Below are 12,273 nucleotides of genomic sequence, written 5' to 3'. Positions count from 1 at the left end.
CTGTGATTTTTGTTACGGTTGAGCATCTTTTCACATCTTTTTTGGCCATTCATTTTCCTTCTTTGTTGAATTTTCTGTTTATAGCTTCTGTTCATTTTTCTCTTTATATAGTAGTTATCTGCAAGGGATATGTTCCAAGACACCCAGTGGATGCCTGAAACTGCAGACAGTACTTAACCCTATATATACTATGTTTTTTCCTATATGTGTATACCTTTTTTACCTAAAGGAAGCACCTCTCGGCTTCTCTTTGGTAGATTGAATTGCCAGCATCACTGCTCTTGCATATTGGGGTCATTATTAAGTAAAATAGGAGTTGCTTGAACATAAGCACTGTGATACTGTGACAGTTGATCTGATAACGTAGACAGCTATTAAGTGACTTACAGGTGGGGAGCATCTACGACATAGATATGCTGGACAAAGGGATAATTCACATCCCTAGTGGGACAGAATGGGAGGGCATGTGATTTCATCATGCTACTCAGAAGGCATGCAATTTAAAACTTATGAATTGTTTGCTTCTGGAATTTTTCATTTAATATTTTCAGACCATGGTTAGCCCATAGTTATCTGCAGATAACAGAAACTGTGGAAAGTGGAACCATGGATAGTGGGAGGACTACTACACTATTGCTAGGAGTTCTTTGAATTGTAGATACTTATCATTGATTATATACATTGCAGATATTTTCTCCTAGTTCTTGGTTTCTCTTTTAACTGTGGTGTAGCTTTTGTTTTATAGTTTTACATTTTGATATGGTCAAATTGATCGTCTTTTCCCTTATGATCTTTATATTTTATGCCTTGTTTAAGAAGGAGGGCTTCCTCACTCAAGCATTACAGTCATGTCTCTTACATTTATCCTAATACTTTTAAGGCTTGTTATATATACACACACACACATACAGCTGGAATTTAATTTTGTCTATGGCAAAAACTAAGGATTTAATTTTATTCTTTTAGGTGAAAAGCTAGTTGTCACCATTTATTAATTAAGCCCTCTTTTCCTACTGATGTATAATGTTTCTTTAGTACACCGTGCTCCTATAGACATGTGATTCCATTTCATTTCACTGGTCCTGTGCCAGCTCTGTATGATCTTATTTACTTTGATCTAATTAAACTTGATAAGGTAGTTAGACTTACCATATCTATTCATCTTTTCCAGAGTTGACTTTATCATTCTTGGACTTTAATAAATTTAACATTACATTTTTACTTGAATTGAAATTGCTCAGTCCTCTTTCTCTTACAGGAAGAATAAGGTGTTAGATTCATCCATTGGTTCTGAATAATCAGCAGTGTTCATAAATTGGTGTCATATACTATTTGGCTAGGCTTAAAGTTCAGGCAGTGCCCTTAGCTTAGAGGCTAGAAATTAAATCCTCATTTAAATCAGATATTTTCTGTAAACTGTATTTGCTCAAGATTTTTCCCTGCCTTCTAATGTAGTAGGTAGTAATGCTGATTCATAAGATGAGTGAGAATATGAAGAGGTCCTGCCTGTGTGAATTTCAGTGAATTGAAATGACCAGGATAATGGTTGTTCCAGGTGATTTCTGTTCCAGTCATATTGCTACATGACAAATCACTGTAAAACTTTGCGGCTTAAAATAACAGCAATCATTTTATTATTTCTCATGGTATCTGTGGGTCAGGAGTTTGGAAGAACTGCTTGGCTGGGTAGTTCTGGCCCTGGGTCTCTCGTAGTTCAGTCAAATGGTGGAAGAGCAAAAGGCTGGAGCGGCTGGTGGCTGCCAGGGCATCTCTCCTCTATGTGGTCTTTCTGTATGGGTTTGTTTTGTCTTCTTGCACACAGTATGGGCAGCTCAGGACACTCATTCTGCTCACGTGACTGTCGATACCTTCAAGAGGCAGGTTCAGCTGCCAGGCAGAAATGGCTTTTCCTCTTTTGAGCTAGCCTCAGAAGTCAGGTGCCATCAATTCTGTCATATTCTGTTGGTTACAAAGTAATAAGCCTGTCCAAATTTCAAGAGGGGGTCGTTGGACACCATTTCTTGATGGGGAGGAGCAAGGTTGTAGGAAAGCTCATGGGAAGATATTTTTGCAGACATATTTGGAAAATATAGTCTGCCACAACCTCTGAAATTTTAAATGTACCTTAAAGTCCAATCAGCAAACAAGTGACATGAAAATTTGAACACAACTTACTTATATGTTGAGGACCGCCTGTGTGTTGAAATAAATATTATCCTTTACAAACAGTGTAAAAGGAGGCTAGATGGAACAACCAGTGATTAAAGAAGACCCAGGAAAGGCTTTTGGAAAGGGTAGGATTGAGGCTGGGTATGTGGGACTGGATGCGAGGGGGCATTCAAGGATCAGGAGACTGTATGGGTACAAAGGAAAGAATACTACTTAGGATGTGAGGAGTCTTGAATATCCACAGCAGAAAGAATAAGAGCAATAATCAAGAGGGACCGGCTGAAAAAGTGCCTCAGAAGCTTGTGATACAAAATCAGTGCAGAAGGGGATAGAAGATTGTTGCAGCTCTTATTGCCTTTTGCTTAAATACCATTTTGAGAACAACTCTTAAGACAATATCAAGTGAAGCATTTTACCTTGAGATGTGATTGTGGTTTATCACATCCGAGTGGGAATTAATCTCGTTGCAGTGTCCTGTGCCTACATGTCGAGGAAAGTCTTTTACCGCTCTGCGTAGCTCTCCTCTTACAGTGACGATGGACTGGCAATCAATCAAGTAAGCAATCAGATTGTTTAATAAGAGGCAGGTTTTAGATCTCTCATACTGCCAAATAAACCTATAACTTTCCTGTATTATGCTGTGGTTCTTATTTGCAGACAGTGATAAAGTGTATAATAAAAGGTTCGATTAGGAGTTTATGTTTTGAAATGATAAAGGTCTATTTGAAATTTATTTCCTATCAGATTCCAAAAAAGATTTGGTGTGCAAGTATGTCCTGTTGCTACTAAGAAATAGTTTAATAGTTTATTTCTTATTTATGTGACTCATTGAATTGGATGTAGACCATATAATTCATTCTATAATAAGCTGTGAGCAAAATAATATTGTTTTGAAAGTTTAAAGAATTTCTTGGAAATGGGAGTGTTTCATTTCATGTTATCACTATCCATGAAGCATTTTACTATAGATTTTTTTTCCCCAAAAGTCAGATAATTTTCTGCATGTATGTGTATTATTAATCCAACAGTATTTCATTTTTCTGGCTACAGTCCCATAACTCATCCTAAATGGAAAATAATGGGTAGTTTTGAAGTTAAAATGCTCTGCAGAAAACCTGGCTGAAACAGGAACTAGTCTTAAAAAACTAAGAAGCTACGGTAAAAGTAAGGTAGATTGCTACCAAGCCCTGTCCTAGCTTTACCCCCTTCTGTCCTATAAAAACCAAGGCCAACATATGTAATAATTAACTTCACTGTGCTGAGATAGTTACAGACACTCTATTTTATAAAAGAGAAAGTGTTTTAAGACTCCTGAGCCTAAATCTGTTCCGTGAGTGGAACAGATTCCAGCTCAAGTGTGCAAGACTGTCGCCACTGAAGAGTATGATGAGGGCCTCAGAAGTGTCACAGAAGTGTCATAATAGAATATATGCATAGAAGATTCAGGGTAATTATTTGAACAAAGTCTCTTTGTTGTCCACTGATATTAGGAAATCAAAACTTAGGAGTAGAGAACTTTGGCTTCTGCATTTCTTGTACCCTTGTAACTTTTTCCTTTCTGTATTCTGAACACCATTTTGTTTTATCCATCAATACTTTCCCACTTGCTGTTTTCTAAAATTTCAGTATCTCTTGTTTGCTGATGACGCTTCTACATGCCCAAAAACTTCTCTTCACTCTTGTAGTGACTATAGTTTTGGTGGTTGTTTTGGAGGGCAGGTAGACAAATGTACATACTCATCTTGCCATCCTTAGGTGGAAACTGCTAAAATTATTTTAAACCATCAAACTTTTTTTTTTTTTTACTAATTGGCTGTTTATCTAGCTCAGCACTTTGTGGACCCTAAATAGTTAATATGTATAAGAAAGAACCCCAAATCAGTATGTGTACTGACTGAAAATTGTTTACCTCTTAGAATCCAGGAGCTGATGTCTGATGATCAGCGAGAAGCAGGTCGGATTCCACGAACAATAGAATGTGAGCTTGTTCACGATCTTGTGGATAGCTGTGTTCCAGGGGACACAGTGACTATCACTGGAGTTGTCAAAGTCTCAAATGCTGAAGAAGGTATGTTATAACTCTTTCTTCATTTTGATTGTCCCTCAACAATTTGTCAGCATTTGTCTTTTTTTTTACGGTACTCTTGAGTCTCTTTATTTAGGGAGTTCCTTGTTTCTTACATAGGTGAAACTTTTCCTCAGAAGTAAAGGTTTATTTTTTGCTTACTGTGCCACTCTTTTATATTCTACTTGAATCTTTGTAGGGAAAATGAAAATATCAATTATCATATTTCATACTTTGAAATTTACAGGTTCTCGAAATAAGAATGACAAATGCATGTTCCTTTTGTACATTGAAGCAAATTCTGTTAGTAATAGCAAAGGACAGAAAACAAAGGCTTCCGAGGATGGGTGTAAGCACGGAACACTGATGGAATTCTCCCTTAAAGACCTTTATGCCATCCAAGAGATTCAAGCTGAAGAAAACCTGTTCAAACTTATTGTCAAGTATGTATAACATTATCTTAGATTTTATTACGTATGTGCATATTGGGATGCTCTTGGCTACAAGTAACAAAAAACTAGTCAAAATAGTTATATCAACATAAGAACTGTCTAAATCTGTAGAGAATTTTTATGAGTTTATTTGAGCCAAACCGACGACAATTACAGAGAAGCAAAATCTCAACAGATTTAGAAAATCCTCTGGAAAATAGTAGTACTGCAGCTTATTTTATACATTACAGTAAAAGGAGGAGACATAAGAAGGGTCACATGAAATCCATTGGTGAAGATTAAGGGGGTGGGAGAAAGCAAAGCAGGGGCGAGGAATCTCAGGGATTGAATAAAAATCTCTACATTGCTAATAATTAATATTTACAGCACATAGAGATGCTATGCGGAGAACACAGTAACAATGAGGGGTTCTGTGGTCTCTTGCTCTCTAGTGCTGACGGTTGTGCCTTGAGGGGTCTGGAAAAGAAAATTACTCTGACATTTCAAATGTTGTTATCTTAGACAGTAGGTTCACTTAAGGTAAAGGTTGACCTTTGTCAAGGAAGCTGCCGGGCTGGGACCTGACTATCCATCATGACTTGCTTTTAATTAGGAATTTTTATGTTCAGACCATCCTGTGTGGTTACTTTCAGTCTCTGAGTTTGTAAGGCCCACCATGCAAGCCTCCCTGAGCTTGTCGGGTTTAATATATGGTCCCCTTTTTTTTGTCCACAGTTAAAACTACAGTTCACAGGCCAAATCCAGTTAACTGCCCGTTTTGTTTGGCCCGTGAGCTAAAAAGTTTTTTTCATTTTTTAACACCTGAAAAAAAATGTATTTCATGACAAAAAATTATATGAAATTCAAATTTCACTGTCCATTATTGGAGCACAGCCATATTCATTCATGAAAGTCGAGAGTTACGACAGAGAACAAGTGGTTTACAGATACTTACTGTCCAGTCCTTTACAGAAAAGTTTGCTGATCTCTATAAAGAGTAAGGAAATATTACTGTCTCACAAGAAGAGTGATGGGACAGTGAACTCCAAAGTCATTTCAATTAGTTGTATGTAGGGTTTTTTTCTTTTCTTCTTCTTTTTTTTTTTACTTTTAAAAGGCAAGAAAGATTCACATAGAAGTCACTTAAGTTCAATAGAGATTTCATAATATTATTTTATTTCTGTGTTATTGTTCTGTAGTAGAGAAGAAGCAAAGTAGAAGCATTTTTGCTTTACTAGTTAAGAGCTCATTTGTGGAAATAAACCTAGATTAGAATCCTGCTTAAGCCACTTACTTCCAGTGTGATTGGGGGCATGTTACTTGATTTCTCCTTCATTTTAATCATCTAGTATTTGTCTCAGGAGGTTGTTCTGAAGATTAAATGAGATTTTGTAATGTACTTACCATAAGTATTAACTATTAACATAATTAACTATTAACAAGTTAATAACTGCTGTTATTGTGACACCTTTTTGACAACTTTTTGGATAATTTTGAAGAAATGGGAGAAAATGGGACTGAATAATAAATATACCTAAGAGAGGTGAAGAACTAATGTTTTGAAATGCATTGTGTTAGAAAAATTGATCTTATCATGCTTTCCTCTTTATGGCTTTGGGCTCTAGGAGAACTTGACACTTTTTCTTCCACCTTTAATATGTTAATTAGCCAACTAAGAAAAGTATGGAGTTCCTTAAGAATTCTTTGTCCAGAAATTCTCAGAGCTTTCCTCTGAATATGTAGCCAGATGAACCGCTCTGGGAGAGGTGCTGAACCAGGGTGGGGATATGATCTGGTGAGAATTAATGGCGTGGTGAGTGGTCTGTATCAGGGGCTGAGGAGCTCTCTGATTGAGGATCATAACACCTCTGATTGGTTCTTCTCATCGGTTATAAATAAAAATGAACATTTGTAGTGGTCTTCTGCAGCATTTATAAAAGATAAGTTAACATGAAAAACTTGGATTTTCTTCCCACAGTTGCTTTTACCATTTAATTCTAAATTTTAATTTTAACATCAGAACTAGAATTTTTTTTTTTTTAATGGCACTCCATTGTTAATCTTGCCAGGATTCACAAACTAGGCAGGTGCTTGTTTTTGTAAATAAAGTTCTATTAGAATACAGCCTCACCTGTTCATTTACATATTGTTGATGGTTGCTTTAGACAAACTGAGTAGTTGTGACCAAGACAATGGAACTGAAAATACTTACGTTGGGCTCCTTAAGAAAAAGTTATGGACCCTTGCTGGATTAACAAAATGGAGGAGGACCACGAAAGGAGAGTGAAGACAGTGGACGGTTCTTTTTAGTTTCCATTCCTTCAGAAGCAATGATTTGAGAAGTGTGGTTTATTTGGGAGGTGATCCTCAGACATACTGGTAGAGGAATAGGGAAGTGAGACAGAGAAAGGATGGCAGTCAGTGTATGGTAGGTGCCTTAGTGAACAGGTTAGTTATTATTAGCATCTGGGGCTTAATCCTCCTGAAGCCTCTAGGACACTAGGCTGTGTAGAACTCAGTATTTTTCCATCCAATGGCCTAGATTTGGAGCTGCTCCTGGGAATGTTAGATAACCCAGCACTTCTAGCCTGCCCAGTCTATCTGTGGCCATAGACAGCCCTTTGACAGACAAGTGCAGGTGCATGGTAGGGAGCCAGCAGCAGTTATGCAGAAACATGCTGAACAGTGAGCAAGGGAATATGGCAGGACACCGACATCCATGTTTATATGTATTAAAAGGGATAATAAGTCACAGTTTACTCTTTAGTATATCTCTTCCACCCTATTTTTTGTTCCTTGTTTGTACCATTGATAAATGTAAATATACTTTATATTCATATATGGTCTTAGTTATTCTGATCCTTTGAATTGAACTGAAAAAATGAAATTTTGTTCCATCTTAAAATATGTATGCAGTTCATTTTTAGTCTCCTTTTAATAATTTGGCTGCACAAATCTAAAGATGTTTGTGCACATGAAATACAATATAATTCTGTATCCTAAAGTAGAAAACCATGATTATGATCCATTTTAAAGGCTAGTAACATAAAGACATCAACAGTATATTTGGTCACATTAAAATACTTTACAAGTATTCTATGCCCCTTACATACTGGCACAATTTTTAAGCATTCTTCCCTTTATAGGTTAACCAAAATTTTTGAGAAATTTACTGTTAGAATAAAATTTCTTGAGTCATTTGAGGGGATGTAAATTTTTTTATTTTTGTCTTTTGTTGGTGCAAAAAAAAATTAAGCAACCTGTAAAGTAGATGTAATAGATTAATGAAGTGTAAGTTATAATTTATAAGTTGTATTCTGTTTTTCAGCTCACTTTGTCCTGTCATTTTTGGCCACGAAGTAAGTATTTTACTGTATCTTTGCTTAAAAATTATATATAAAGTTGGCAAAAATAAAATATGAAGACTTTACAAAAAATAGCTAATTTCTATTGGCCAGTTATTCTTATTTTAATATGAATCATTATTCTCCATAATTGAATGCTAGGACAGGCAAACTACAACCCTTTGTAAGAAAAAGTTGGTTACCAATTAGAGTTAATAGGAACGGGTTTCCTTTAAACTGACTCTGGACACTATAAATATCAAAGCAGAAACTAACAGATATTTTCCAGTTTTCTGGAATGGATTCATGCCTTGCAAGGTGGGTCTTCATTTAGCGACTTTTAAGTTATCACTCTGATTTTATATGCTTTCTAATTTTTGCTTTTTAATCATTTACTTTATAGTAGTTCATATTATTAGACTTACTTTTCTTACGAAAAAAGTAAAGTTCAATCTTTTTTTTTTTTAAATCCCCAAATAAATGTTGTAAACTGAAAGGAGGAGCACCCCTTTTGCTAGTCATCTTTATATTTTTCTCACTTCTGTATTTTTATTCCCCTTCTTCTTTCACACTTTAGCTTGTTAAAGCAGGTCTGGCATTAGCACTCTTTGGAGGAAGCCAGAAATATGCGGATGACAAAAATAGAATTCCAATTCGAGGAGACCCACATGTCCTTGTTGTTGGAGATCCAGGCTTGGGAAAGAGTCAGATGCTACAGGTAGGAATTTTACCTTTTGTTTACAAAATACATGAATAAATGGGAGGTGAACACAGAGTAAATATATATATATATATGCCTTACTGTTAAAATGTACAGCCGAAACTTATTGGATTTCGTTAACACAGTGTCACCATAAAAAAAACTAATTAATTAAAAGCAAATAATTAAATTAAACAATAGAAAAACTAAAAGAAAAATAAAATACATGAATAAACTAAATAAACGAACAAACAAAACAAACACTCATAGATACAAAGAACAAATTGATGGTTGCCAGATGGGAGGGGAGAGTAGGGGATTGGGTGAAAAAGGTGAGGGGATTAAGTACAAATTGGTAGTTACAAAATAGTCACAGGGATATAAAGTACAGCATAGGGAATATAGTCAATAATATTGTAATAACTATGTATAGTGCCAGATTGGTACTAGAGTAATCAGGGAGATCACGCCATAAATTATGTAAATGTCTAACCACTGTGCTGTACACCTGAAACTAATATAAAATAATATTAAATGTCAACTGTAATTTTTAAAAAATGTATGAATAATTCATAAATGAATTTTCTCACAAAGCACATAGTGTTCGTGTTCCAGAGGATATAGGTTGTCTGATGGTATAAGTGAATTGGGGTTTGTGTGAATAATGTGTAACTTGAATCTGACCATCTTTTCAAATTAAGCCAGACTTCTGTCACACAGACTGCACAGGCATGCTGATCTGTTGAGATGTTAACTATTGTGAAACATTAGCCATTTCTCTAACCCCTTTTTTTGTATCCAGCATTGCTTTGCTAGTCTTCATTGTTGTGACCTCACCTATGAACAGAATAGCTCGAGAGTAAAGCAGGGTCACTCATTCTCTCTTCACACAACTACATAAACACTGTATTGGGCTTTAAGAATAATCTGATAAAGGTAAGAGGTATGTCGATATACATTTCAACTACTTCTGAGTACAAAGCAAGACAGCTTCTATAAGCAGTCCTTTGTCAGTCCCCAAGAAGTTGCTGCCTCTGCCATTCAGAGTCTAGTAGTTCTTTCAAGGGTTTATGATGGCCCTAGAAGGTGCTTTTTGGAATGCCCGTGGTTTTCTTGGAGTGACACCTAGTAAGCCAGCCATAATGTCCTTTCTAAGAATGCCCATGTTCTTCCTCTGACCCTCTTCCACACATAAGGAAAAATGTGACCAGACCAGGGTCTCCCTGTCTCTTCTGTGACTATTGAATCTTTGTCTGTGGGCTGGGAACCCTGGCTACATATTAGAATCACCTTTGGAGCTCTCTGAAACTACACTGATGCCCAGGCCAAGTGAATTAAGAGTCTCTGGGTTAAAGTCCTAGTATCTGTATGTGTGTAACCCTCCTCAGGTGATTCTTATGTGCAGCCAGGATTGAGAACTGCTTTGATCTCATTGTTGCACAATAAACCCACTGTCTTTCATGTCAGAATGATTATTTCCTGTGACTGAGTGTTAAACCAGTCATTATTTTAATTTCTAATCTGGCATTTCATCCATGTTGTCACATTTTGATCCTTTTGACTAACAGGGCCTGTATTTAAAAAAAAAAAAATTCTGTTCTGAGCCCTTGCTAGAAGTCTGGCACAGAGTACCCAGTTATAGGTGAAACTAGATAAAAATGAAAATGGGATACCTAGTCAGAATATGCATACAGAACGTACATGTGATTTTAAATGGTTATTGGTTATAGTTTTCTTTTCTCTTTTGTAGTGTGTGTGTGTGTGTGTGTGGACGTGCACGTGTGCAATTTTTTGTATTATGATATAGGTGTAAGCCTGGTTTAACCTCTATAGTGTCTGATTATCTGTAAAAATTGTTTAATTTCTACATTTTGTTTACAGTATGTAAAACTTCATTTTTCTCTTTTTTATTTACAAACTATGTCTTGGCAGATAATGGTTCCAAAATACATTTAATGGCACTGAAAATGTTTTGATACCAAGAAAAATGACAATGTCAGTTTTTCATATTTTTTTAGACTTGGAATAATGCCTTTTAAAACCCTTGGCTCAATTTAAAAATAGAAGCTGAAATATTAGTTGAAATTAAATATTGTAAATAGTGGAGAGTATCGCATGCAAGTCTGCTAGCCCTACTAAGCCAAGGTTTTTAAAAAATTAGGCTAACATTAACAGGAGTTGGTTACTTTATATTTTTAATCCCCTTTTCCTCTGACCATTTAGTAGACAATCATATTCTCAGACTAACAAGAAATTACAAGTAACAAACACAATTATAGCTATTATTTATAAGCCAGGCACCATAGGGTCCCTTGGGTAATCTGCCAAGTCCAGATTACTCTGACATAGATAACAGTGTGACTGCTGTCTGCTAGAGTTGTGCAGTGCGTAGCCATATACAGTAGCCTTGCATTGGGCACTTATTGTGTGCCAGGTACCAGGTTAAGGGCCTTACATACACAATCTCATTTATTCCTCAGGGCAATATGTGATAAAACATAAGAAGGGTGAGGCTCAGAGAGGTCCGAGAGCAGCACAGTTGGTACATGGTACAGCCAGGATTACAACAGGTCTGCCTCACTGAAGGTTCATGCTTTTAACTGTTGTGCTATTTGACTACTTTCCTTATTTGTCATAGATTATTTACTCGGGTGAGCATTATTGAGCCATTTTATTACTTGATGTTTAAAGAAGCATTGAAGCTTTTGAAATTAAAATTGGTACTCATATTTTTGCTATTTGAACTTGAAAGTGAAGCATAAAATGGAATTTTGTATTCACATGCCCACAGATAACATCCTGTGTTTGATTGAATCCTGACACTTCACCCTTCATAGCTGTGTGAGTTACTCTATCAGTACATGGGGACGTAGTAATACCGTCCTCTTACTGTGGTGGTGAAGACTGTGTGGTAAAGCTCTTAGAATAATACCTGGCATGTAGCTAACATTTGTGAGCAATTACTGTTAGCCGTTATTTCCCTTTTACTTTGGCTGATTCTCTTAAACTTTTCGTTTCCTCAGGCAGTGTGCAGTGTCGCTCCACGTGGTGTGTATGTTTGTGGTAATACCACTACCACCTCTGGTTTGACTGTAACTCTTTCAAAAGATAGTTGGTCTGGAGATTTTGCTTTGGAAGCTGGTGCCCTGGTGCTTGGTGATCAAGGTAAGAGACCAAAGAGAATAATAATAATTCTGGCAATAATAATAATATTTTTAATATTGTAAAGAACAATAACAAAAACTCCCAAGAATACGTGGCAGACTCTGTGTAGCCTGCAAAATGTAAAATATTTACACCTGCCCCTTTACAGAAAAAGATGGTCAACTCCTGCTTTAAAAGTTTGAAAAGTGCTAGTCAAAGAAGTAGCTTGACTTTGTTCCTACACTGTATTAGTAATCTTGAGAATTTCTAGTAATACCATCAATTCCAGAGAGATATGGACTGACCTTGGAGCTGGCATGGCTTACTTGGTCATAGAGTCGGTGAGAGGGGTTTATCCACAGCAAAGCCCTCTAGAGATGACCACCTAACTGCTCATGGTATGGGAAGTAGGGGAGGAAA

General features: G+C 36.3%; 1 protein-coding gene across 15 annotated transcripts in view; it reads left to right on the top strand.

Moving 5' to 3' along the window:
- The window catches only part of MCM8 (minichromosome maintenance 8 homologous recombination repair factor), a 30,678-nt gene that overhangs the window by 8,286 nt on the left and 10,119 nt on the right, over positions 1-12,273 (top strand). For all 15 annotated transcript variants that reach the window (XM_039863759.1, XM_039863755.1, XM_039863756.1 and 12 more), the window contains 6 exons: positions 2,640-2,725; positions 4,086-4,237; positions 4,482-4,677; positions 7,994-8,024; positions 8,587-8,727; positions 11,733-11,874. In XM_039863759.1, coding sequence (XP_039719693.1) covers positions 2,640-2,725; positions 4,086-4,237; positions 4,482-4,677; positions 7,994-8,024; positions 8,587-8,727; positions 11,733-11,874 — 748 coding nt within the window. The remainder of the gene's footprint in view (positions 1-2,639; positions 2,726-4,085; positions 4,238-4,481; positions 4,678-7,993; positions 8,025-8,586; positions 8,728-11,732; positions 11,875-12,273) is intronic.

The sequence above is a fragment of the Pteropus medius genome, unplaced genomic scaffold (genome assembly GCF_902729225.1).
Source record: "Pteropus medius unplaced genomic scaffold, Ma_sr-lr_union100, whole genome shotgun sequence".
Classification (NCBI taxonomy): Eukaryota; Metazoa; Chordata; class Mammalia; order Chiroptera; family Pteropodidae; genus Pteropus; species Pteropus medius.
The sequence above is the reverse complement of the archived record's forward strand: the minus strand, read 5'-3'. Positions and strand labels throughout refer to the sequence as shown.